The sequence below is a fragment of the Drosophila hydei genome, unplaced genomic scaffold, assembly GCF_003285905.1.
Source record: "Drosophila hydei strain 15085-1641.00,03,60 unplaced genomic scaffold, DhydRS2 tig00000361-arrow-arrow-pilon, whole genome shotgun sequence".
Taxonomy (NCBI): domain Eukaryota; kingdom Metazoa; phylum Arthropoda; class Insecta; order Diptera; family Drosophilidae; genus Drosophila; species Drosophila hydei.
This window is the reverse complement of record NW_022045717.1, coordinates 431,873-459,772: the sequence shown is the minus strand read 5'-3', so window position 1 is coordinate 459,772 and position 27,900 is coordinate 431,873. Positions and strand designations below refer to the sequence as shown.

General features: G+C 46.0%; 1 protein-coding gene across 1 annotated transcript; it reads right to left on the bottom strand.

Annotated features, from left to right (window-relative positions):
- Positions 1-3,414: 3,414 nt before the first annotated feature.
- Positions 3,415-19,939, bottom strand: LOC111604019 (hormone receptor 4). Its single transcript, XM_030224122.1, is given in 9 exon segments — positions 3,415-3,439; positions 4,109-4,280; positions 4,342-5,323; positions 5,383-5,501; positions 5,577-6,920; positions 7,298-7,446; positions 7,557-9,776; positions 10,080-10,281; positions 19,702-19,939. Coding segments are annotated over 9 exon segments (5,238 nt in total). The 5' UTR covers positions 19,727-19,939.
- Between the last annotated feature and the right edge of the window lie 7,961 nt (positions 19,940-27,900).

Here is a 27,900-nt window from a genome sequence, read left to right as displayed (position 1 = left end):
TCCTTATTTACAAAGACATAAGAGCATATTGAAGAAATGTACTCGCTAGTTAGGCCTGGCCTAATCTTGGGAGGTTTTTCTTTTGGATGCTGTTCGCTTTACCAATGTCTAGTACTCTATATATATCTATATGTCTATATACCGTATAAATGAGAGAATGGGAATGCTGGAAGGGGGTGAATGGTGGGGATGGGGGGAGGGGGTGGGAGTGGGTGGTACTTCTAGCTCAAATGCATTGCAATAAAATGACAATTTATGGCCTAACACTTATTCTTTAACACACAGTGCAAAAATATGGTATCGTCATCGATCTGCTCCTCTACTACTCTTCTTTACGCATCTATATACCATACAAATATATTCTATATGTGTATACGTATGTGTATATGGTGACTATACTTGTCCATTATTTAATTATTCGTATTCGTATGCGTGTTCGTAATCGTATTTCATATATTTCATTAATACATACAATACATATACATTTATATACTCCGCTATGTACTCTTATGTATTTGCTGCTGCGTTACATATACCAGAACAAAACTCAAAGGAAACTTTCGCTATGGAAAATCTTTTCTTTTTCTTTTTACTTCTCTTTTTTCTCGTCTCTTGAAGGCAATTTGATGTCAGACTCTTGCTTTAAACGTAATTACATTTTTCTTAGCTACATTATTCATTTTCTTTACCTTTTGTATTCTCTGTATCTATGTGTGTGTCTGTGTCTGTGTGTGTGTGTGTGTGTGTGTGTGTGTGTGCATTGCATGTGCGAGCGAGATAGCGTATTTGCTTGGCTTGTGTGGAAGTCTTTGGGCATGGTTTTAGTTGTTTGGGCACGGTTCAAAGCTGGGGGCATTATGCATGACGACGTGGCCAACTTTCTTCGGTGCTGGAAGCTAAACTCTACGATAAATAAAGTCGACTTTCAAGAAGAGCATTTCTTTATACTCAAAACAGTTTGTGAAAGATGAGGTGCATAATGAATGAGGATGTCCTGGCCTTTGGAATACCATTTCTCTTGTTGCTTGAGTACTTCAGTTCCACTCACTTCATTTTTGCATCAGATGTGAACTTTTGCAGTGATTTAGGTAAGCTTTGACACTTTGGTCAGTTGCTAAATATTTTCTTTGCGGAATTTCTTAAGTTTGAATTGTGTATTTTGGTATCAATTGTTAAGCCTGGGTGCACCTGTGCACCTTGAACAGCAATCTATGTAAATTTCACTCAGTGAGTGCGGCGCTCATTGGGCGCCCCTAAAAGTATGCAACATGAAATTCTTAGTTGAAGCGCCGCAAGGACGCAAGCTAGGAGATTGCTAACTGTTTCGCCAGCGCCAACAGGTGGTTGAGTTGCTAGAAAAAATAAAAGCTTGCTTGGAGTGTTCGGGGGTATACGAGCTACGAACGAATAAGAAACGAAAAAGGAAATTATTTAAGAATTACATTTATTAAAAATGTTGTTAAAAAAAATGTATACAGACAGCAAAAAAATCAACAAAATTAATACATTTACAATAAACGATAGTGCGACATCGATATCGATAACAAACGGCATCGATAGTAGCCCGATTTTAGGCGGTTTTCTCTTTTGTATGTTTGTTTTCATTCTCTCAGTTTTTTTTTGATTTTTTTTTTTTTTTTTTTTTTTTTTTTTGATTACGACGACGACGCTTTCGCCTTATAATATATATGTATATATATATATATATATATATATATATATATATATATATATATATATATATATATATATGCATATATATGTATATATATATATATATATATATATATGAATAGTTATTTGTATGTACTAAGCGATAATTATGTTTAGTATGCATATGTATATACTATATAGGTATATACATACATAATAATAATGAATAAAAAAAATAATAAAAATAAATGAATAATTAAAATTAGATTTTTTGTTTTCTGCTGGTCGAGTGTACACGACATTTACATACAAACATACAAAAAAAAAAAATAATAATATTAATAATAATAAACAGTTGTATAACTTTGTATGCACACATTTTTCTTCTTCTGCTCAATTATTTAATTAATGTTATATTAGATTAGCTTAGGCTTAGATGTATGGGTGTGTGTGTGTGTGTAGTTGATTAAACTAACGTTACATAATATGCCATTTAAATAATTTAAAGTAGAAGCTTGCTTTAGCTGTTGCCGTTTATCGTTTATCGATAAACGTAACCAACCGCCCCTCAGCACTCCCACAACACGCGCACCCTACCAAGCCCGTTACACGCAGCGCAGCCCGTGTGTGTGTGTGTGTGTGTATGTATGTGTGTGTGAATTTCTCTACAAAAAGTACTTAAAAATCAGGGACAGTAAAAACTAGCTAAATACGACTTTAATTCCTATGTATGTATATATATATATTAGATGTATGCGTGTATATATGTATATATATATACCTTATGTGGTTGATTTGCGTTACATATATATATATCTATTCAGATCTGTGTGTATATATAGATATATATGTATAAAAAAAAAACAATGTATTCTTATAGCTGTATACATTATATGAGTGTGTGTCTGTGTGTGTGTGTGTATTTGTGTGTGTGTGGCTATAATTGATTAGCTCAATCTTAACTGATCTTAAATCAACTTCCATATGAATAAATGTTAACACTTAAATTAATTAATTAATTAATTCATTTTCTTCTTCCTCCTTTTTTTTGCAATTTTTTGCTCTCTAAAATTTTGTATTAAAAAAAAAATTTATAATTATATATATATGTGTGTGGGTGTGTGTGTGTGTGTATATATATTAAATAATGTATGTATATAGTAAAAGCATAATTTATTTAGTTTAAAAAGTCAACACACACACATACACACACACACACACACACCTTCGTAATGCCGTAAAAAGCACAGAATTCAGTTCTAAAACCGAATGAGAACACAAAACAAAAATCTATTTTTTTTTTGTTTTTTAGCCAAAACTAGACCAAACCAAACTGTTCCATTCCATTTCGTTTCGCTGCTCTGCTCGTTTCATGCCATTTCGTTCCGTTTCACAGTCTACAGTCTACAGTCTTGTGTGTTCAGTGCGTTCGTCTTGGTCAGGGCGTCAAGCAGAAAAAGGTGTTTCATTCCATTATGTTTCACATAGGTTTGCAGTCTTGTTGTGGGTCAGCGATTCCATTCAATGTTTTTCTACTCTGCAGTCTTGTGTTCTGTACGTTCATTTAGGAGATGTTCTATTTCATTTCATTTCATTTCATTGGTCTGGCTGCTTTTGTTGATCTGTTTCGTTCCGTTCCGTTCCATTTAATTTCGTTTCATTTTCGGTCCGCAGTCTTTTGAATACGTTAGGGTTGGGTTAGGGCAACAGGATTGGTTGGTTCGCTTGGTTTAGTGCTGCATTTTCTTCTTCTTGATTTCTCTACTTTTGTTTTCTTTGTGTTTGTCTATATTTTAGGTTAGGTTAGGTTAGGTTAGGTTAGGTTAGGTTTTGGCTTCTAAGATCTCCAACAATTGGGGCGAAAATGAAAAATTACATGAAAATACAATATGCTCTACATTATGTATGTAGTAATAATAGTGATAATGATAATGATAATGATAATAATAATAATCAATAATCGATAATTGATAACCGAGAATCGATGATGGATAATCGGTAATCGACGATCGACGATCGCTAATCGAACCTTAGTAGTTGGTAATTGGTAAATGGTAATTGGTAATCGGTAATCGATATTAAATTGGTAATCGGTAATCGGTAATCGATAATAAAAAACATGCTTTAAGTGTACTATTCTAAAATAATTCAGTCATCAGGTAACATTGTTTTGAACACAACTACAGTAACAGAAGCTGAGGTCACGGGCGTGCGCGTAGGCGGGCGCATGGGCGTGGCAGCAGCGGCAGTATAATTATGATTTATATTGTTATTATTAAAATTATTATTATTATTAATATTGTTGTTGTTGTTGTTGTGTGGTGCTGTGGATGTTGTTGTTTGTTGTTGTTGTTGTTGTTGTTGTTGTGGATGTTGTGTTTGTGTTTGTGTCGTCGTCGTCGTCGTCGACACGGCAGTCCATTGTTGCATTGTTGCTGGGCGCATTGTTAATGACGTGGGCGTGGCAGCTGACAGCAACAGCTGCTCATCGGTTTGTGTGTGTATTGTGGCAGTGCTGGCAACAGTTGCCTGCTGTCGGCAACAGTTGCCGTTGGGCAGCATTGTGCTTGTTGCTGTGTTTGTTGTTGCGGCTGTTGCTGTTGCTGTTGCTGTTGTTGCTGCTGCAGCTGCTGGCAATTGGTATATCAAAATTAGCTGCTTGCATTGCTCACAAATATTGTTGCTTACCGTTTGCCGCCTGACTTGAACTGTTGCTGCTGCCGTTGCGTTGTCGCGGCAGCTGCTTGGTAGTGATTGTTATTGCTCCTGGGCTCGTGGCAGTGTTGTTGTTGTTTAAGTTGATTATCCTACGGGGCAGTATAAGTTGCTGTTGCTGTTGCTGCTGCTGCAATGCGAGCAACTGCTGCTGCTGCTGCTGCTGAGCAGTGGCTATTTCACTTAGGCTGGCCAATGTCACCGCCGTTTTCAGCACATGAGCTGGCGGCGGCGTTGATGTTCGCGCTGCTGCTGCTGCTGTTGCTAGCGTGCTAGCAGCTGCCAGTGGACGTTGTGACATTAAGGCCGTTTGTAGAATTGATGTATATTGTTGTTGTTGTTGTTGCTGTTGTTGTGTTTGTTGTTGTTGCTGATGTTGTTGATGTTCAAGTCTTTTGCTCTCTTCTAATCTGTTGCTGCTGTTTGCTGCCATCTTGCTGCTGCTGCTGCTGCTGCTGCTGTTGCTGCTGCTGCTGTTGTTGCTGCTGCGCGCTATTTGATCAGCAGCTGCTGTTAGCGTGGCCAACGTTGCCGCTGCGCCGCTCAGCAGCGAAGTCTTCAGTATGGACGAGGAGGCATTGCTATTGGCGCTGGCCGTGTTGGCTGCTGTCAGCGACAGCGGCAATTGTTGTTGTTGCTGCTGTGGCGACGGCGGCTCCGTAGCGCCAATTTCAATTTTGATCTTGGGCAGATCCAGCAACAAGGCAACCTGCGCCTGCAACTGCTGCTGCTGCTGCTGCTGCTGCTGTTGTTGTGGCCGGGATCTGCGACGTGTTGCTGGTGTTGTTGTTGGATGTTGCTCGTGTTGCTGTTGGCGCTTGGACGGCGCCGGCTGATGATTGCTGGCGGGCAGCAGGCCATGCTCAAGCATTTGCTACCTTATGCTCGCCGAGTTGAGCACGAAGGGCACATAAAACATTTTGCTTTCCAGGAGCAAGCTGGCCGCCGCTTGAATCTGTCGGGGATTGGTCGGGATTAGCTGCCAGTGGCTGAGCTGTACGGCTGGCGACTTACCTCGGGTATGTGGGAGAGCAGCTCGCTGAGCCGCGCCTGCGGATTCTGCGGCGATGAGCTCTGCAGGTAGGAGCGCAGCACCTGGATGTAGCGCTCCTGTATGCTCTCCAGTTCCACTTCTGCTAAAAGTTACAAAGGGGACAACATGAGCGGGCTCGCTTAGGGACTAATGTGGATGCCAGTGGCGGACGTACCTTTGTTCAGCAGTATGTAGACTTTGAGGCAGACGTACTCCTCCATCTTGAGCTTGATGCGGCGAAACATGATCGTTATCTGCGTCATCTTGTCGACCATGTGGCCGACGTCGAGCTTCAGCTGCTCCATGGCTATCGGCTGGCCCATCAGTGTGGTTAGGCAGGTCTGCAGCGTGCTCAGGTGCGAGTTCACCTCGCTGACAAACTCCGGATCGTCCTTGTGCAGCGGCATCGGCAGCTGGCTGGCCGTGGGCGTCGATGTTGGCGCCGGCGAGCCGTGCCTGTTGCTGCTGTGATTGTTGGGGCTTGTGGCGGCGCTCGATGAGCGCTTGCCGTGCAGCGCCTGGTAGGCGGCCGTGGTCAGTATGAGTATCTCGTGCCACTTGTCCGTGAGCAGCTTTGTGTGTATCTCGACGGGGATCTCCAGATAGAAGGGCAGCTTCTTGGTCCACGACACCAGCTTGTGGACGATGGAGTCGCCGATGTTGCACAGCTTCTCGCTGATCTCCGACTTGTCCTCGAGGAACTCGCTGAAGTGCGGCAGCGTGGCAATGTCCTCCATGGCATCGCAGTCGATCAGCGTCTGGATCATGGAGAGCGCATGCTCATACGAGATCTGTCTGTCCTTCGACGAGCTGACGGCCGAGTCGAGACGATGCCGCAGATGAACAATCTCGCTGGGATTGGTCAGCGCAGTCTTCAATATGGTGCCGTTCATCAGATGCGCCGGCAGCGATGGTTGCTGTTGCTGCTGCTGCTGCTGTTGCTGCTGCTGTTGCTGCTGCTGCTGCTGCTGTTGCTGCTGCTGGTGATGGTTGTGGTGTTGCTGCTGTGTTACATTGGGCGGCGGCGGCACGTGATGCGGGGAGGATAGCGACAAATGCGGCGACGATTGCTGCTGCTGCTGTTGCTGCTGCTGCTGTTGCTGCTGCTGCTGCTGCTGATGTTGCTGCTGTGCCGGACTGTGCATTGGCGGCGGCTGCAAGTGTTCGGTCTTCAGCACGGGACCCATAAACAGCTTCGACTGCTGGTGCTGGGCAGCGGCGGCAACAGCTGCCGCCAACTGTTGCTGCTGCGGCAACAGCAAGTGATGCGGCGACAGTTGCGCCGGATGGCCATGCCCGCCAGCAGCATGATGATGATGTATGGGCGACAGCAACTGTTGCTGCTGCTGCTGCTGTTGCTGCTGCTGCTGCTGTTGCTGCTGCTGCTGCTGCTGCTGTTGCTGCTGCTGCTGCTGCTGTTGCTTTTGGTTTGTCTTCTTGTGCTTCTTGTACTTCACCTTGTACAGATTGTAGACGGCGCCGCTGTTACGTCCGCCCGGCATGCGATCCTCCCGCACGGCTAGCACGGATCAAGGCAAGAAATATAAGCACAAAATTAGACTTGTCCACACACTGACTCCTAAAAGTTGATGCCCCGCTACTGACTCATAAAAGTTGATGCCCCGCTACTGAGTTGAGTGATCTTAAAAGGCTAAAGCTGCCTGGCCCAGCAGCACAGGCAAATGTCCTCGGAATATCTTTTAGTCCCTGACAGACCCCTCGCAGCAGACGTAAGGCACTCGCTTACTCCGACAACTCAAGACAGTTGTGAGCAGGGTTCAGGGTATTTTCTAGTCAGGCAGCCCCCACTTGGCCTTCTTTTTTTCGTGATACTTAACATTAGAGAAATGTTTGGCAAAGGATTGTGAGTGATGTGGGATTGAGTGTCATACTGACCTTGCAGCACCATGCCCTGCTCAATGCATTTCTTAAATCGACAATACTGACAACGGTTGCGCTGTGCTTTGGTTATCTCGCAGGTGCCATCGGCCACGCAGGTGTAGACCCTTCTGTTCTGCACGGTGCGCTTGAAGAAGCCCTTGCAGCTGCAAGAGAGAGCGAGAGAGAGAGAGTGGGGGAGGGGGATGGGCGGATGGGCGGATGGGCAGGTTAGTCAAAGTGTGCTGAGTGCTGCTCGCTGCGTGCTTCGACTTACCCCTCGCAGGTGATGATGCCGTAGTGCAGACCCGTGGCCTTGTCCTCGCATATCATGCAGACCAGCGGCTGATCGTCCTCGTCCGTCGGCTCGTGTGGCACCTCGAGGGAGCGCCCGCTGCCGCTGGAGTTGGAATTGGAATTGGAGCTGCCCCACTGCTGCTGTGCGCTGAGATTCAGCGCCTGCAGCTGACCCGGCGGCAGCTGCGAGTAGTCCCCAGCCCACAGGCGCTCCATGTTGAGGGCGTGCGGCGTGCGAAATTGATGCGGACGCGGACGGATATCCTGGATGCGCGTCTGTCCGAGAGAGAGCAACAGCTGCGCTGCCTCCTCGTTGTTCTGCGGACCCACAGTCGGCGGACCGGGCGTATGGCTGGGCGTAATGGACCCCGTCGAGGGTGACGAGGCAGTTTGCAGGCAATGCTGCTGCTGCTGCTGCTGCTGCTGTTGCTGCTGCTGCTGCTGCTGCTGTTGCTGTTGTTGATGCTGCTGCTGCTGCTGCTGCTGCTGTTGTTGTTGCTGGTGTTGGTGTTGTTGCTGTTGGTGCTGCTGTTGCTGCTGTTGCTGCTGCTGCTGCTGCTGCTGCCCCGCAGTCGGCGGCGGCGGCTCATAGCCCCAGACCATGGTGCGCACGCCGCAGCTCTCGCCCATAATGACGGTGGGCGTGCCGCGCGGCGGCGTCTGCGAGGGCGTCTGCGGCGACAGCTGCGACGACGATGACGAGGACGAGGGATGCGGCGACGGGCAGAGCGGGCCGCCAATCACCTCCGGCTTGACGCCGTTGATGCGCGCATTGCTGAAGCAGACCATGCGCTGTGCTGCTGCTGCTGCGGCCGCTGCTGCTGCTGCCGTCGGCTGCATCAGATGCGGCAGCCCGCTCGAGGCGGCGGCGGCAGCCACCGCCACCTGCTGCTGCACCTCGCTCTTCACGCGAAACAATATTGCCGCATCGCGGCTCGGATGACGCAGCGACTGCAGCGAGGCGGAGTGCATTAGCGACTGCTGCTGCTGCTGCTGCTGCTGCTGCTGATGTTGCTGGTTTTGCTGCTGCTGCTGCTGGTGCTGGTGTTGATGGTGATGCGGCGAGAGATGCCGCTGCACCTGGCCACCAGATCCACCGCCCGAATTGGGCTCCTTCTTGACGCGGATGAGCGCGTGCGGCGAGTGTTGCTGCAAGTGCTGCGGCGACTGTTGCTGCTGCTGCTGTTGCTGCTGCTGCTGCTGCTGCTGCTGGCCCAGCAGATGGTGCAGGTGCAGCTGCTGCTGTGTTAGCTGCTGCATCGACTGCATGGCCAGCTGCGGCAGCTGCAGCTCCTGCGGCGGACTGTTCTTTCGCAGCGTCAGCGGCTGCGTCAGCTGCTGGTGCAAATGATGGGTCTGGACGATGGAGGCGGGCGCTAGGCTGCCATGCCCGTGGCCGCCCAGCTGGGCGTGCGCGTGGGCGTGGGCATGGGCGTGGCCGTGCGGATGGCCGTAAGCATGCGAATGATGCTGGCCCATCGGCGGACTGGCACGACTGATGTGCTGCGAGGAGCTGATGGAGCTGGAGCTGCCCAGCTCTCGATCTCGATCCCGCTCCCGCTCCCGCTCCCTTTCGCGTTCTCTGTCCCGCTGCGTGGTGGAGGAGGGCGAGGCGGGCGGCGGCGGCTCCGCCTTGATGCGCGAGGGCGTCACCAGCACCGTGACATGGCCCGTGGCTGCCTTCAGATCCCGCTCGCGCTCACGCTCCCGCTCCCGCTCACGCTCCCGCTCGCGCTCCCTCTGCTGCTGCTGCTGCTGCTGCTGCTGCTGCTGATGGTAGGCGAGCATTTTGGTGGGCGAGGCCAGGATGCGCTCCTCCTTGACGGAGCGTATGACGCTCAGATTGCTGCTGATCTTGTTGCTGCTGCTGCTGTTGTTGTTGTTGTTGTTGTTGTTGCTGCTGCTGCTGCTGCTGCTCGCCAACAGACCATTGGTGGGCGTGGCGCTGCTGCGACCGCCCGTCGTCGTCGACGGCTTCTCCTCGAGCGAATCGGGCGAGGCAAGGCGACTGCTGCCATTGCTCGAGCTGGAGGCGCCGCCATTGTTGTGCGGCGGCGTCGGCGTGCCGCGCGCACTCAATGCCAGCGACAAGGCCTCCACGCCAGCGCCACCAGCTGCAGTGTCCAGTGCCAGTGGCGGCGTCGCCGCTGGCGGCGGTGGCGACATGACCGTCGAGGCAGCCGCCGCTGTGATCGCGTTGCTGGATGAGTTGATTTCAGTCTGTTGATGCTTGGATCCGCCAGCCGATCCACTGCTGGCAGCAGCAGCTGCCGCTGCGGCCGCAGCTGCCTTGGCTGCGGCTGTTGCCGTTATGGTTATGGTGCTGCTGCCGCTGCTGCTGGTCGGACAGCTGGCCGCTGCCGCAGACATTGAAGATGATGCTGATGATGCTGATGATGAGGTGGCGGCTGCTGCCGCCGATGTGGATGCTGCCGTTGTCACCGTCACCGTCACCGATGGCAGCGAGGGCAGCGCTGGCAGCGCCGGCAGCGACGGCAGCGACGGCAGCGCCGGCGTCGTGCCGCTGTCACAAAGCTTCGGCGACATCGGCGCCAATAGATCCGGCGACGAGGTGGATGTGTCCGCTATGGATTCGCCGTCACTGCTGCATCTTGAATCGATTTTGCGTCGCTTGAGTTTGAGGTCTTGAAAAAGGCTCATTTTATCGAGCTCGCTGTACGGGCCACGGCTCAGTGTCATAATTCCTGCGTGGCAAAGACAGACATGGGGCAAGGCAGTTGCAGAGTTAGAGACAGAAAGACATATAGATATGCAATATATATATAAATATATACGTATTATATATACAGTTAATATGTAGTCTATAGCTAAACACAGAGCAAAGTTGAGGCTTACAGATAGAGGCAAATTGAGCTCGAGGAATACTTGCAACATGCTTCGACTTGCTGTGCTTGGTGTGATTGGTGCCCCAGGAATGGCTTTGCCAAACTGAGCTCCAGCAAATGCTGTCAAGTTGTGTCTAGCAGTGCGAAGACAGCCCAAGCTATATATGCCTGATCCATACACACATACAGTTTGCTTGCTATGATCGATAACTTTGTTCACATCAATGAAATCGATCAAATAACCCGCTAGAGTTAGCTGTTTAAGTCTCGAGCTGACTTGACTCAAATTAGTGCTATTTCATAAACGTCATTTTCTATGTCAATATCTTTATGCTTTACTATCGATAAATATCGATGTTTTGACTTGGGCGAACAGACAGCCAGAGCTCAAGACTCCAAAGTTTCTTAAGTTACGACTCTAAATATTTTGTATAATAATAAATTCCACAATATTTTAAATAGTCACATTTTGGGCTACGATAACAAATTCGAATGCTAAAGTTAAGTTAAGCGTGGCTCAGAGCTTTCAGCTGGAACAGCAGTTGGCAGTAGATGCAGATACAAGATACAAGTGCAAGATACAGATACAAGCAGGCAATACTTTTATATATATATATTTTTATATGAATAGCTGAAAGTATTTTCCGCTAGTGTCAGCTTTAGCTTGTATCTGTATCTTTTATCTGTATCTTGTATCTGTATCTAATGATTGTATCTTTTAGCTAGGCCTTATTCATGCTAGCTACTTTGCCTTTCATCTATCAGTTTTATAGTGCCCAAACTTTATAGATCATATACGTCACTTTGGGGGCGTGGCAGGTCATATGTAACACAACTTTAAAGCCGCGATCAGCACGTCTTGCGGACAGAGCAAAGTCTTAACAGTGCTGCGATACACTTACTAGGGGCGTGGCAGGCCGCCTACAGCTCGGCCATGTTGATAAAGTCTAGATCTGAATTTAGCTGTGAGCGGGCATTGGGCAGTCAGGCAGTCGGGTCTAGGCAGCGACTCATGTGGCTCTTTGGCAGAGCTGGCTAAAATATTCTTGCATGCTCAGCCTCTTTAGCCTCGTCTGGGAGATGCTGCCGCTACGTTTCCCATGGCCGTGACTTTGTCTCAAGCCGACGCCGAATTCGTTAACTTGTCAAACTTGATTTGCCGTTTAGAATTTCAGATTTTCATTTAAATAACTCTCGGTATACGAGCTAGAACCAAATCGTGACTTATGGTAGCTATGTGGAGAGAGTGAAATGCATGTGGATCGCCCGGCCTGAGCTGAGCCGTTATCAGCTGCTAAAGCATATTCCATGTCCATGAGAACGAGTTGATAGCCCAAGCATATGGCAAATAGTTATGGCCGTGTTGACTATTCATAAAACGCTTTGGCTTGGGCTCTGCCAGGTGAATCACTGCATAAAATCATATGTCAGTTCGAGTGGTTTTTTGTTTTGTTTCGGTTTTCGTTTGCTTCGTCTCGAATTTTGCGGAAGTTGTTGCCAAATGGTCAAAACAAAATTTGCATTTACTTCCCCAACGAGCAGCGTTCGAACTGGTTCAACTGTTGCCAAGGGGCAGGGGGTGGGCTGGCTGTGCGCTCGCTTCGATTGTCTAACATAATTAGCTGCGTAGCCTCAAAGAAGCAACAACGAAAAAGACACAAGACGAAGCGCGAAATGGGTCAAAAGTAAATATCGACAGAGGCGTGGGGCTGGCTAAAGGGAGGAGGCAGGCACAGCTAGCCCAAGGGGCACGCTATCAGCGGCAAGATAAGCGCTTGTGTTGCAGTCTGTTGCAAGCTAGAAGTTCAAGCAGAGCGAATGGCCGAGAGAGGGAGAGGGAGAGAGAGAGAGAGAGAGCTCTGGCAGCATGGGCAGCATTTGTTGAGGGGGTCGCAGCAGCAGCAGCAACAGCTGAACTTTCGATCGCATTGAAAATTCTAGCGCATGCTCTCTCGCTCCTACACGCGTTCGCGCTCGCTCTCGCTCTCGCTCTAGCTCAATTAGTGAACGCGGTGCGTTGGCCCATGGCTCTCTCTGTGTGTGCGTGTGTATCTATCTAATGTCGTATCTACACGCAGCCACGATCAGCGACGGCGAGACGGAGACGCGGACGGCAGCAGCGCCGTCGCCAGCGACGTCGCAGTGTCGCGTTTGTGTGTGTATTTTTAAAATTTGACCTATTTTCATTATCAAGCGCAAGATTATTCTAAACAATAAAGCCCATGCGTGGCTGTCTGTGTGCCTGTTTGGCTGTGTGTGCGGCGCGTGGTAGGAACAGCAGCTAGTAAAAGCACCCACCCACACGCTGCACACGCACCTGTGCGAGAGTCACAACTAATGTGAATCGAGCTGGAAGCGCTCAACAGGCGAAGCGTTTCGAGAACTTCAGCTGCAACTGCAGCCGCTCGCTGGGATCCCATTTCCAATTCGAGGCGATCCGATAAACCAAGCAAAGCAAAAAACACACAAGAAAATTGATAACTTTCGATATTCCCGTGCCTTGACACATTGTTATCGAACCTTTGCCCAGTTTCGATACTTTAAATAGGTGGAAATTTGTTTGGCTCTAGGAATATCTGTAGTTCAAAGCTATTAACTGAAAACTGTTATATGCTTAGACTTATTTATCGATCAGTGCTGCCCACATCGATAAACAATAATCAAACATTTACCTATCGTTGTTAGCTTTAGCAAAGCCTGCATTTCGATATATCAGTAATTTGAGGTCTTTTATCGCCGATCAAACAAAAAACTACAAAAATCATTTATCGATAATTTGTTAAAATTATTAAATGTATTAAATATAGTATATATGTGTTTATTTGACTAGTATTTAGCACCTGTTGTATACGCATCTAATAAATTTTAACCTAGAGACAGCAGTTGCCTATCGATAAACGATTATCGATTACTATTTATAGCAAAATCGACTTTCTTTAAAGTAAATGTTATTAATTTTAATGAGCATCTCTCATATGTGCTGTCTGTCACGTTAGTCGATTAATCGATAAATCGATAAATTTATCGATAGCCCAGCAAGTCAACAATCAAATATATTTATTATCTGTATGCGTAGAAACTGCCCCAAAAACAAGTCGACTTGATCGATACATTTATCGATAACACGCAACTTGATAAATCAATTGATTTTGAAACTTCTTACGAATATCGCTTATCGATCAAGCATTTCATCAGCAAATTCTTGCATGTTGCTAAGTGCGCACATCATTTCGTTCAGTGCACCAAAATCATGCTGTAAATCATCGAGTAAAATACTATGGAACATATGTGCAGCCAGAGGGAATACTTTATATACAAAGAGAGGGACTGTTGTTGTTGTTGTTGTGGTTGTTGTTGATGGTGTTGATGTTGCTGTTGCTGTTGCTGTTAGTGAGGTTAGGAATGATCGGTTTGTTGGACAGAGTTGAAAGTGTTACGGTATCTAAATTAGTGGTATTAGTAGATTGCTACTATGTAAATGGTTAGTGGGTAGTTTGGACAGTTTTGCACTGAGAGCAGATTTACCTATGGATGTCATAATTTTGTTGTTGCCGATTCGATTCTTGAATTTGGAACGTAAGAGAATACGTAAAAATTTTGAATGCCGATTGTGTTGAAATTGTTTTTGCTTATGTTTTTTTTTTGGTTGTTTTCTTAAAGCTGTTGCAGCTCTTGTTGCTGTTGTTGTTGTTGCTCTTGTTGTTGCTGTTGTTGTTGTTTTTGTTTTTGTTTTTGTTGTGTTTGTACTCGAGGTAAGCATTTAGTTGCTGTCAGTTCGGTGTGCCACACTTGCCACATGACGGCAGAGCCTGCGGCATTACCAAAAAAAAAACAAAAAAACAGGGTATTTAACGTTCATCAACACGATCAGCGTCGTGTTGATGAAAGCGAGAGAGAGAGAGAGAGAGAGAGAGAGAGGGTGGGGTAGCGCGGGGTAGGGGGACGGAAAGGGTTTGCCAATTCGAGTTTTTAACAATTTTGTTTGCATATTAATTTTTAGTATTTCTGTCGGTATTTTTGCGGTATCTTTTGCGGTATTTTTTGCGTTATTTTTGCGTTATTTTTGTCACTATTTTCGAAAATTTGGATTCTTTTTAGTTTTAGGTTTATTTTTTTGTTGTAATTCTGGGGAACTTTTACGCAGTGTGTGTGTGTGTGTGGGTATGTGTGTGTGTGTGTAGGGGTGGGTGAGTGCAGTGGCTCTTTGGGAAGTAACTGATAATACAGGGTATTATGATAAAATCGAGTTTATGTTAAGTGAAAACAGAACGTATTCAAAAAATACTAACGGCAAATGGGCGGCATACGAGATTTTTTCTTATAATAATTGTTATAGTTGTTGTAATGGATGTTATTGTTGTTGTTGTTGCTGTTGTTGTTATTATTGCTGCTGCTGCTGTTGTTGTTGTTGTTGTTGTGGGTGTTGCACTTGTTACACTTTTGACTGCAAGCATTTTGTGCTGCTGCTGCTGCTGGCAATGTTGCTGCTGTGCAGGATATTGCTGCTGCTGCTGCTGCTGCTGTTGCTGCCGTTGCTCCTGCTGGCGTTTGTAGACGAAAGTCAAGCTTCTGCTGCTCCTGCTGCTCATCGGCTGCCCCATGCTCGGGCGTAGAGCAGCATGTTGCTCTTGCTGTTGCTGCTGTTGCTGCTGCTGCGGCTGCAACATCGACGTCGTCGCCACTGGCGCCAGCAGCAGCAACAGCAGTAGCAACATCATTAATGTTATCATTATCATTGTCGTTGTTGTTGTTGTTGTCGTTGTCGCCGTCGCCGTTGCCGTTGCCATCGCCGTCGCCGTCATGATGATGATAATGATGATGGTAATGATGATGATGATGATGATGATTATCATTCATAAATTGTTCTTGTTCATTGTTATTTCCGCTTTTAAAACCGGAATCGCAGCCAAAACCCAAAGCATTGTCGTTGATGTCGCTGTTGGTGCTGCTGCCGATGCCAGCATTGTTGTTGCTGCTGCTGCTGCCGCGCAAGTTGTTGCTGCTGCTGTTGAATGCAACAGAATGCGGCAGATTGCCGTTGCTATTACTGCTGCTGCTGCTGTTGTTGTTGTTGCACTTCTTGAGCAGCGTTTTGTTAAGCGGTGTCTTGATAATGGTCAACTTGCTGCTGCTGCTGTTGCTGCTATCAACCTCCAAGCCGGCGTCCTTGTCAGCAACATCGTCGTCATCGATGTTGTTGCTGTTGCTGTTGTTGTTATTGTTGTTGCCGTGACCATTGATGGCTCTTAGCTGCTGCTCCTCGTGCGTATGCTGGCCATTCTGCTTGGCCTCGCCAGCTTTGCTGGCTGTTGCTGTGGCTGTTGCTGCCGCTTCGGCAACGACAGCGGCAACATTGACAGCAGCCACCGCTGGCTCCAGGCTCAGCGGCTGATTGGCATTCATTTGGACTGATCCTGGTGCTTAGGTGGGCAGGCACAGCTGTCGAAGGATGGCAACACTGGCAACTGTTGCCATGCTGGCAACGGCAACCGCTGGCAAGCAGCGCCAACTAGGACGCATGCTTGCACCACAATCCGGGCATGAGTTTTATCCACAATTTGTAGTCAATCAATGCGCTTTTTATGCTGCACACACACCCACACACACGCACACACGCACACGCACTGGAAGCGAGTGTTTCACTTTTTAACAGCTAATGAGCGAATGGAAAGAAATGTGAGCAAAAAAAATGGAAGTAGTAGAAGACGAAGCCACACACACACACAGAGAGAGAGAGAGAGAGGGAGAAATATCCTGACGTTATGGCAAATGATGGTAAAGGCGCCAATTGACGAGTGACGAGTGACGAGTGACGAGTGAGGAGTGAATTATGACGAGTGTGTCTGTCTGTCTGTCTGTCTGACTGTGTGTGTTGGTGTGTTTAGAAGTGGGGCTTGCGGGTGGGCAACACTGGTAACAACATGTATACAACAAACATTAAAAAAAATTGTCAGATATAACTATATCTATATATACACACGATATAGATATAAAGATATGTGTATTTATTTATTGTTTATGATCACTTTAAGCCGTTGACCGTTAGATAGTTGTTTTCTTATTTGATTTGTTGTTCTAGCTAGCAACAACAACTAACACACACTCACACACACACACAGAGAGACAGCGAGAGATATTGAGAACAGCGCGAGAATGCATTTTTATCTTGTTATCTATGTATGTGTATGCGCATATTTATTTATCATAGGTATATCCAATTTATATATAGAGAGGCATATTTATATTACAGGCAGACCACATCAAATAAGGCGCGAGCGAGTTGAAATCCCGTGATGACCGTTAACAATAACTGTTTTCGCACGCCGAAAGTAACGAATGGCAGTAAACCGGGTACTCGTTAGTGCGCGCACAACAACCAAAAATGACAACACACTAATATTACAAAAATAATAATAATAAAAAAACAACAGAAAAAAATACGAAAAAAAAGCGAAAAAAAAATTATATAGTGTCTCTTCCGTATGACAACACACAACAAACAGAGAGACAGCGGCCAAGAGTCGCTTTCGCGCCGTGTGCTGTTGTTTTTGTTGTTGTTGTTGTCGTTGTCGGCTGGTTGTTGTTTTGTTTGATGCTGCTCCGCGGCCAACGTGCGTACATTCGAACGAAATAAAGTGAAATGAAAGGAGTAAGCGAGCGAAAGAAAGCAAGCAGCAGCCACAAACCGTCTCAGCCCAGTCAGCCAGCGACGTCTGCGCTGGCTGCGCTGCCAACGTAGCTGGTTGCAGGCGCGCGCGCCTCGAAAACTAGCGCGATATAACAACAGCAATAACAAATTCAAAGCTGCGCTGTCGTTGTCGCTGCCGCAGCTGTAGCCGCAGCCGCAGCCGAAAGCCAAAACGATCACAGCACAACATTAGACGGGAAACGTCGCGGCCGCTGCCGCAGTCGCAGTCGCCGTTGCCGCCGCCGCCGTCGCCGCCGCAGTCGCAATAGACGTCGACTGCAAATGAAAATGAAAACCAATAGACAAAAAGTAAAAAAGCACACACCAATACATATAAGCATATGCATGGCGCAGTCATAGACACAGACACAGACAAAGCCATAGACCCAGGCGACGTCGACGTCATAGTTATGCTATGCGCGACCGCTCGGCAACACATTCGGCCAGCGTTCGTTCGGCTGCAATAAGCGCTAGATAGATAAACGGAGAGAATATGAGAGTGAGAGAGAATGCGAGTGGGCGCACACCAGAAGCTTATGCCAGCTACTCTAGCCAGCTTGCATGTACTGCACCCCGCAATGGTACTGTCTACCCTACAGGAATAGCTCCGTTGCGTCTGGCGACAGTTTCAGCTGACGTCGCTGCCGCCTAGGCGCATGAAAATAGAAAATAGAAGCACGAACAAAAAAAAAAAAAACTACTGAGCTTTGTGGGGCGCTCCCCCATCCAATGCTACAGTTTATGCATATGTGTTCTGCATTTAAATTCAAATTTGAAGTTGTATTACATGAGTGTGCGTGTGCGTGTGTGTGTGTTCATGCGTGTATGTGTGTGGACGTTGACCGGCTTGCTGCCAGTGGGTCGTATTCATTGCAGTTAATAGCAGGCAGTAAAAGCTTTCCTACAACGACTACTACTTCGTCTTCGTTTCCAACTTCGCCTCGGTCTCGGGAGTCGGGACTTTACATTCGTGTCGTCACTTACGTCAACAGGCTAGAAAGAGAGCGGCTGCGGAAGATAGCAAGGCGCTTATGCAAAGGTTCAATGAAATGAAACATAAAACTGTGCCACCAGTGTGCGCGAGTGCAGCGACGCTAGCGTCGCTACGACTGCGACGCCTGCTGCTGCTGCTACTGCATAAAAAAGCTTTGAGCATTAATATAACATAGCTATTAGATGTTCGAAGGAGAAAGAAAGAGAGAGAGTGAGTGTAAGTGGGAGTGGGAGTGGGAGTGGGAGGCTGATTGTATCAAATGCTTCCTGACTCGGTCGCAGCAAGCGCAAATATACATTGCAATTGGGATCCCATTGCTGATCAGTGGGTGACACTCACACACACACACGCAAATTGACTTAAGCTAAAGTATGCATTACACAGGCGCACTGTGACAGTGAGTAAAAGGTAAAAGTGAATTTGAAAAAGAGCAGAAAATCATCAACGATTGCGCAACGGCGGCGGCTGCGCAAGTGGAGCGCAACGGCGACGGGCGGCATTAAGAAGCAGCAATGTCATGAATTGCAAAATGTGGATGGACAAAAAACAGTGGACAGGGAACGGTGGGTGTAGCGACAAAAAAATCGAAAATAAATAAGTAAATATTATGTTGAGTCGTGTCTTGTACAGCATTTGCCATTTAGTATGTCGCCAACAACATTTATTTATACTCCCGCACACTCTCCTTTCCCCATTCCCCTGTTCAACCCAGCCCAGCCCTTCCCAAAGACACGCCCCTTTATAGCCCTACAGGCGCTATAGTCAATGATGCCTTCTCACTGGCACGTTCGTTCGTTGACCATTGTCTCGAGCACTTTCGATTTCAAATACATTGCACGCTGTTAGCAGCAACAGCGGCAACAACATCAACAACAACAGCGGCAACAGCAACAAATTCAATATGTAATTGTTTGGCGCACATTTCATTTCCTTATTGCTCACTGACATTTTGCTTTACACACTCACACAGACACACAATTTGCAAATACATACATACAAAACTGGCTTACGACTTTATAATGAGCAATAACAACAACATGAAAATGCGAGCAAAGCAAACGTGTCAAGTCTACTGCTGCATTTGCTCTTGTTACTGTTGTTACTGTTGTTGCTGTTGCTTTTACTGTTTTTTTTTTTTTGCATGTATGTAACTTGTAACGCAGGAAGCTTAAAGCCGCCCAAAACTCCACTTACTACGCGCTCACTTGCTGTACACACACTCTCTCACACGGAACACACACACACAGAGCATAGGGCATACAGAGCGCTCTCTTGAGCCTCGCTCTCAGTGGCCGCCAGCTGACAGGCTGTTGCCTCTTCTCTGGCGCAAGTGAAAGTTTTTGGGTTCTTTCCTTGTCCATGACACGGATCAGCGGCGGGCGTGCAAGTGAGACAGCCAGCCAGCCAAGCACGCATGCCCGCTTAGCTGAGCGAGATGGCATACGGAAATATGCAACTGCGAAAGAGAGTGCTCAGCGTCAAAGAGAGCGACCGTACGCGTGCGCGCATTTGTGAGCGAGCTTTGCAATGTTGTTTTTTTGTCTTTCAATTTTTATTTGTTTTTTGTTTTATTATTATTTTTTAATGTGGTACTCACCGGACCACAGCGCCGGGCCAGGCATAGTTGCACGCGTTTTGTCTCTGCTGCAGCGTCTACTGTGTTTGTTGTTATTGTTGTTGCTGATTTTGGGATCCTTAGATTTTTGTATAACTGTTTTGGAGTTGCACTTGCTCTGCAATTGTCTCCACTTTTGAACACCCACTTTACACTTGAACAAAAAATATCGCCATTTGCAGTTCGGTTTTTAGTAATATTTACTTAGTTGCCTTTGGTTTTTTTGGTAATCGCGCGCGCGCTGACTGCGTTCGAGCCACAAAGCGACTGAAGTCAGTGCGCTGCCGCCGCTGCCGTCTGCCGTCTGCAGTATGCAGTATGCAGTCTGCGGTCTGCTCGTAAGAGGCTGCTGCAGCTCTGAAGCACTTGAAGCCAAAACAAAGTCAACGCCAACGACAACGACGACAACGACAACGCCAACGACAACGTCAACGTTGGCGTCAGCAGCGCAGTCAACAGCACAGCGAACGTATGCGAAAATGACTTGCCGTTGCAGTTGTTATTGTTGTTGTTGCTGTGTTACAAGTGCTTGAAGTAGAAGTTGTTCGAGTTATTAACTTTTGTTTCGTTGTGTTTTTTTTTTTGTTTTTTTTTTTTTTATTTTTTTTCTTTTTGTTTTTGTTTATGTCGCACGCACTGTACGATTTTTGGTTAAAGCGCTAGCCAATTGGACTGCTGCTGCTGCTGCACGGCGGTCTGGCGGATATAACGGAAATGTGCAACTGGCAGCCAGCAACCAGCAGCAACGGACAGCGAAATTGTCAAACGGCTTGCAGTGACGACAGCGAACCGAAACAGAAACCGAAAACAGAAACAGAAGCCGAAAAGCATGCGAGAGCAGAACCCGAGCGACGACAACGCGCGTGGGGTTTTCCTTAGGCCCCCAAAAGCTGCTACCGCTGCAACGGCTGCTGCTGCTAATGCTGCTGCTGCTGCTGCTACCGCGGCTACCTCTGCTGCTGCTGCTGCTGTTGTTGCAGTTTTGCTAACTGCCATTTGCCATTTGCTCTTGTCCATTGGCTTCTAACGGCTTCGTCAAGTGCATGCGCTCTCTCATGCACTGTAATCGCGCTCTCGCTCTCGCTCCCTCTCTCTCTCTCTCTCTTTCTGCCTGTCTATCGGTTTCTGCTTAGCTTTGGTTCTCTCGCGCTGCACTGCTTGCATCATAGACTCTACTGCTCTGCTCTGCTCTGCTCTGCCCTGGACGTCTCGCAACGCCCGCGCCGCCCAAAAGCTCCCGCTGACCCGACACTTGTCAACTCTTGCAGTGCTCTGTTGCTTAATCAAAAGTTTCTGTCATCTATTCCCCTATCCACCTCACTCTCTCACTCTCTCGCTCTCCCTCTCTCCCTCTCCCTCTCTCTCTCGCTCTATTATTGTACGGTTTTTTTTTTGTTCTGTGCTGGGCTCGAGTCAACCAACTTTGGAAGGTCATGTGGACTTAGTGCAGCCGAAATATCCTTGGATCATATTGGAAATGCACACACACATGCAAGCAAATGTGTGTATATATATATATATATATATGTGTGTGTGTGTGGTCCTCGGGTTGTTCAAATGTCGCCTGGCAGCCGAGCCAATTGAGCCAGCTTTTTATAGAAGTTGTTGTTGTTGCACCTAGTTGTTGTCATAGTTACACACATACACGCACACACACGTATATATATATATACATATATATATATATATATATATTTGTATGCAAAACTATCTAAAGTCAAAGCATTTCCCGCAGCATTCGAGTTGCGCTTTGTCATGCTTTCTTTCCAGTTTCTTCTTCTTATCAGTTATGAATATAAGCACATATATATATATAGCATATATGCATGTGTACAATCAAGAGCAGCAAGTACCTGGAACTATACCCAAATTGGCAGCTTCCATGTGCCAGACATTGCTCTCCGCATAGCTCGTATTTAGTTTAGATTATGCAACACTTTGTTAACAATGCTGCTGACTTATTAGATCTTATGCAAATGTGGAGCTAATGGATATATTTTCATACTCTATCAAAATGGCGCACAAGTTGCAGTTGCACTCTAATTGCCAGTCATGAGGTTCAACAACTTTCACACAAAAATCCTTGAACGCCATTTGCATGCAAAGCTCCACTGCGCCCCTCCCCTAGACTCGATAACAAAAACAACTGCAACTGCAATAGAAGGCAGAACAACAACAACAACAATGATTGCAAAAAACACAATAACAACAACAACAACGAGATTACGTATACGCCACGTATTGCGACAGACGCCGACGGGCTAGTCCATGGGGCCAGAGAGAGGGTGTGCGTGTGTGTGTGTGTGTGCTGTCGATGCTTTGTAGAATGTGGTAGAAAAACAACAGCCACAACAACATCAGTGAGCGCTGTCTTAACGGTAATTCATTGGCCGCCTTTGTTGCTGGCCAAAATGCGTTCGAAATTGCCTTTTGGGCTCTAAACGAATGTCAAGTGGAAAAGCAGCTAAGGCGGGCGTTGGATGCAGAAGCGAAGGGTAAGCAAATCGAAAACGAAATTCGAGTTGAAGTTGAGCCAGCGAGGCAAGGAGCGAGGCAGACAGAGACAGCAAGAGAGAGCGAGAGAGGGTGACAGAGAGAGAGAGAGAGAGAGAGAGTTGGCAAAGTGTTTTGCGAGTTTTGTGGTAAAGTGCAAAATGCTGACACTTGATGTTTGTTGTTGTTGTTGTTGTTGTTGTTGTTGTTGTTGCTGCTGTTGCTGTTGTGAGGCATTCGCGTAATATTTCTGGGTCATAGATATTTGTACACCTATGTAGCCACGACGAGCAGCTGATACATAGGCATGACTATATATATATATATATTTATATATTTTTTTTAGTTGTGTGTGATTGTTGCTCTTGCTATAAAAGTTGTTTTTTTGTTTTCATTTGAGCTTGCTTAGGTTCTAATTTATTAGATATTTCTGGATCTGGGATTTGACTGACCTTATAAAACGAAAGTCCAACGCTGCAAAAGAAATGCCTGCGTCATTCCCTCTAAGAACTGCAAATGAAACGAAAGATAGCATCAGTATGAGTTATATAACGTATATAGATAGATATATATATAGATAAAGATATAGATACAGCTGCTAAGATGTTGCCTTTCTTTGCAATTCTCATAAACAGCTAGCTCTGACTCTCATAAGCTGCCACTACTCATAAGAGAGAGAGAGAGAGAGAGAGTGCGGTTGCATAAGATCGTTAAGTTCAATTGTTGCTTCGAAATAGTTGTCTCGATACGAATTCGTTTGACCATTTTACTTTTTTTTTCGACTTGCTCCATATTCTTATCTCCGATTTCTAGATGGCTTCTAGGGCGGAAGGTAGTAGGGGGGCTGGGGTGGTGGCAAGTTCGGTGGGGCGAACGGCTATCAGGTTACCCCATGCCAGAGTTGTTGTTGCGGCTGTTGCGCTTTTTCAAATTCGAATTCCAATTCGAATTCGAATTCGAATTCGACGTTTTTTCATTTTTAGGTCAATTTTGACAGTCGACAGTCGGCACACTAAATGACAGCGACAGCAACGCAACAGCGACAACAACAACAACAACAACAACATCTTGATCTGCAGAGATCGATTCCCCCATTCCCCACCCACTGGCCCTGGCCAAGCAGCGAGCATCATCTTCGTCTCCATCAGCTGCATTGACAGGCGACGGGCGCTGGGCCAAGAACTTGAAATTGTCAATGTGTGTGTGTGTGCGTGTGTGTGTGTGTGTGTGTGTGTGTGTGTGCGTGTGCGTGTGTGTGTGCGTGTGTGTGTAGGTGGCCTGAAAGGTGTGCGCCTCTTGAATACAGCGACTTATCTGACAGCGAAGCAAAAAACACCTCACAAAAAACTATGTAGAAGCTGCTCGCGTCTACACTGAGAGAAATAAACTAGTCTAAGCTTGTAGCAGGGACATGCCAGATGTACAAAAAGTGTTCTACTTGAGGGTTGGTTAGTCAGCTTATGACTTTCTGCTAGTTGATGTACAAAAGGTGCCGCTCTATGCGATTCTCAACACAAGAGAAACTCAAGAGCGTCAAGTCAACTGCATTTTGTGCAGTGTGCCACATGTCTAGGGCGCTATTTATGTTTGCTAGTGACCTATATACACACACACAGCAAGAAGGGGGGGGGCGGGGGGAGGGGGAGGTGCTAGCTATGGGCAGCACTAATTAACGAAAGGTAAATCTAAAAGTTGAGAGGAAGCAAATTTACGCCGCGCTCATAACATCACAAGCAGCCCCACACCCTGCTCCCCACTCTCCCCAATTAACAGATTGTGTTATCTGCGTGTGTGTGTGTGTGTGTGTGAGGCACCTTCAGCATATCCCTGGACGCATATCAAGTTGAAGGTTTATTTTTGTTTACAATCATTTTCGAGCAATGTAGAAAAGCAACAACAACAAACAGCGCGACTCTTTCGATACCCCAACCGAACGCATGGCCACCCCCAGTTCCCCAGTTCCCCAGTTCCCCAGTCCCGGCTGCCCGATCAAGCGCCCGCTCAGCCCCACCGCGCACTGCTGCTCCTCGCCCTGCTCCACGCCCACACGTTCAACAAGTAGGTCGTCGTCATCGTCAACGTTTCGAAATAGAGGAAAAGAATTTTTTCCTTTTTTTTTTTTTTTGATTTTTTTAGATTTATTTTTTTTGGTTTTTTTGTTTTTGTTATTCTATTTCTTGTTTCGTATGTTTGCTTTTCTTTTAGTATTTTATCTTATCGGCAGTCATCGAGTTCAGGGAAATACCCTGGAAATGCGACAGTGGCGCGTTTGCTGGGCCTGCCAGATCGCAGGCGTTTGCCAAGCTCTAGTTACAGGGTATGTGCTTGTCGAGGCTGGCCACTCTGCAGTGTGTACAGGGTATGACAAAGTCTGTCACTTCTGCTCCACATTCAGCTATCTGCTAGTCGAGTCGCTGTTTTTTTTTTGTGACTTCAGTAATTCACTTGGAATTGCTGGCCGAGTGTACGGCTAGGGTATCTACTAGTCGAGCACATTCGCGCCGTCTGCTGCTTTCTTCTTTGGCTTTCTTCGGCTTCTAAAACAACAGCAATAGTAAAATGCGAAGAGAAAAAAAATGTTTAAACCGAATTTTGTTATTAACAAATGTTTGCCTTTCGCCCCGTCCCACTCGCACTGCTCGACTCGCTCGCTGCCTGCCTCCCTCGCTCTCTCGCTCCCTCGCTCGCTCGTGTATTTGTTCATATTCCACGCACCCGGCACAACAGCAACAACAGCAACAGGCCGCGAGATTACGCATCCGGCCGCCGCGTTCGCCGCACGCCCTACCCGCCGCCACGCCCACTGCGCAGACGGCGTCCAACGTGCTCAGCGTGTGCATATGCCCCGCGTAGGGCAGCCCAAAAATTAAATACATATTATTTCTTTTCGAGAGATACCAGAAGAAAAAAACATAAGTAAATAAATAAAAAGTATAAGAAGCCATTTGAAATCTAGGTCAAAGTATTTTACGCATATGCTGCCCTCTCTCTCTCTCTCGCTCCCTCGAACTATAGCTATCTCTATCGCTCTCTGTCTTTGACTTTGTTTGCCTCGCTCGCTGCAAACAAACACAACACCTAAGCGATCCATATAGAGATCCTTTGTTGTGCTCTGCGCTCCATATTTCGACTATTTAATTTATATATATATATATATGTTATATATAGAGCATATATATATATATAGCGCACCTAACACTTTCATAGTTATTTATCAAGTGTCAAAATTGGCCCACATAAAAACAAAAAGAACAAAAAAATAAATAGTTCACACGATAATGGAAATAATACGTAGAGAGGGACGTGAGAAGGAGAGGGAGAGGGAGAGGGAGAGACTCATATCAGATCTGTTCCAGTTTTTACCCAAAACATTTGCCAAAAGTCCAAAGTAGGCTCGGTTTGAGCTGCTTGCCTATAGATCCTCATCTTGTCAGTTAGTCAGACAACTATATGTTGGCTATATATCACGATCTCTGTGCCAGAAGCAACTCGAGCAACTTCGATATATAATTTACTATTATATATATATTTATATATATTTATATATATTTATATATATTTATATATATCTTATAAAAGCCAAGAATCTAGGCAACGATTGAGCAGTTATGAAAGAAGCTGGGGCTTACTTTGAGTGGCTCTACAAATAGATATTGATGCATAATATCATATATCTTATATATCTGTTTATATATCCATATATGCACATATAGGCATGTGCATCAATCTGTTCACATATCTGTAACTGTATTTATATCCATATCCAAATCGATATATATCGTATATCGGGCCATCTCTAGTTATGTTATGTTAGCTGCAATGAAATTTGAGACAAGCGCCGATTGTTATGGAACATGAGCAGCGCCAACTGGCTGAGATCGATATTATATATGTATTTTAATGGCGCTAACGAATGTGAGCTCTGTTTTCACATAGATTTTGTACAATGATAATAATGACAATAACTGTAAATATTATTTCTGAGCATTGATTGCAAACAGCAGCTCAAAGCGGGTTCAATCAAACAGTTACCAGTTATTATATATATATTATATATATATATAAATATTTTTTTTTTTTCGATCTACCAAGTCTATATAGCTCTTTAGTATGCCTTAGTATTGCCTCAGCGCATAGCTTCCGGAACTGCTATAGGATCTTCCATGCGCTCACAACTATACACATTATATATATATAATATATCTAGCTATAAAAGCCAACTGTAAACAGCAGTAAAAAACAGTTAGACAGCAGCAAATGTGCGTCAGCGACTGCTCAGTTACCCTAGCAGAAGACAATGCCAATAGCTAAAGAGGCTGATCTAGACTAGAGTAGGCAGAAGTGAGCTGAGCAGCAGAGTCAGAGTTGAGTGCTTCAGTGTAGAGTGTATATAGAGCAGCATGACAAACTGATCTTGGGCAAAAATGTGACTATTAATTCCTGAACGTCTGCTGAGCATAGCCTTAACACATTCAATGCCAAGCGTTTACAGGGTATAGACAACCACTGCTGCTGCCGCTGCGACAATCGTCGCTAATTTACGATCATGAACAATTATACGATGATCGTCAAATAGTAGCAATTGGCAATAGTTCGATCTAGCCAGAGAGCGGGCTAACGAAGCGTATGCGCAACGCTCAAGGATAACTGCTATGAACAGCGCGACTGCTGCGGCTGCTGCTGCTGCTGCTGCTGCTGTGACATATGCGCCAAGAATGCGCGTTATAAAAAGTGAAATAAAACTGAATGTCGGCGATCGTGGGAGAGGCTACAAAAACCATCGACGATCGAGCCGAGAGCGTCAGAGAGGCAGCAGCGGCTAGAGGGCAGCGCAGAGGGGCACTGGCGGGAACTGCGGGGGGTTGCGACATACTAATGCTAATGCTAATGCAATTAACGGTATTTTATGCTAATTTCAACATTGAACTTAACATCGAATCGCAGCAGCCGCAGACACCGGACGTTCTAAAGACCCAGACCCAGACCCAGACGCAGACGCAGAGAACTTTACAACGAGTTGTTTGCCAGTTGCTGTTGCTGCCGTTGTTGTTGTTGTTGTTGTTGTGGTTGTTGTCAGTCTGTCAGTGGGAAACTGATATTTATATGTAAAGAATGTTATGCGAAAGCGATATCAATTCGACTGACAAACAGCTCAATGAGCTGAGCCAGCTGAGTCTCTCTTCATTCCAAATTTATGACTCGCATTTTGACTTTTCACCTTCGCGAGGAAGCTTTGCAGGCGTTACGTCTGTTAGCTGCCCCATGCGAGCTCTAGTTGAAGGAGTTTGTCGTGCTTGATAGCTAAACCAGTAAGAGTGCCCGACTAGCTGATACCCGGAACCCTGTGCAGAGCTGCTGTGGAATCTCTTGTTGCAGACATGACAAACAATACTTGCACACACACATATCGATCGATAAGTGAATATCGATTATCGATTATCGATTATTGATGATCGCTTATCGATTATCGATTATCTATGATCGATGATCGATGATCAATTAGCGATTATCGATGATCAATTATCGATTATTGATTGTCGATTATCATTTATCGATTATCAATTATTGGTGATCGATTATCGATTATTGATGATCGATTATCGATGATCGATTATGGATTATCGATTATCGATGATCGATTATGGATTATCGATTATTGATGATCGATGATCAATTATCGATGATCGA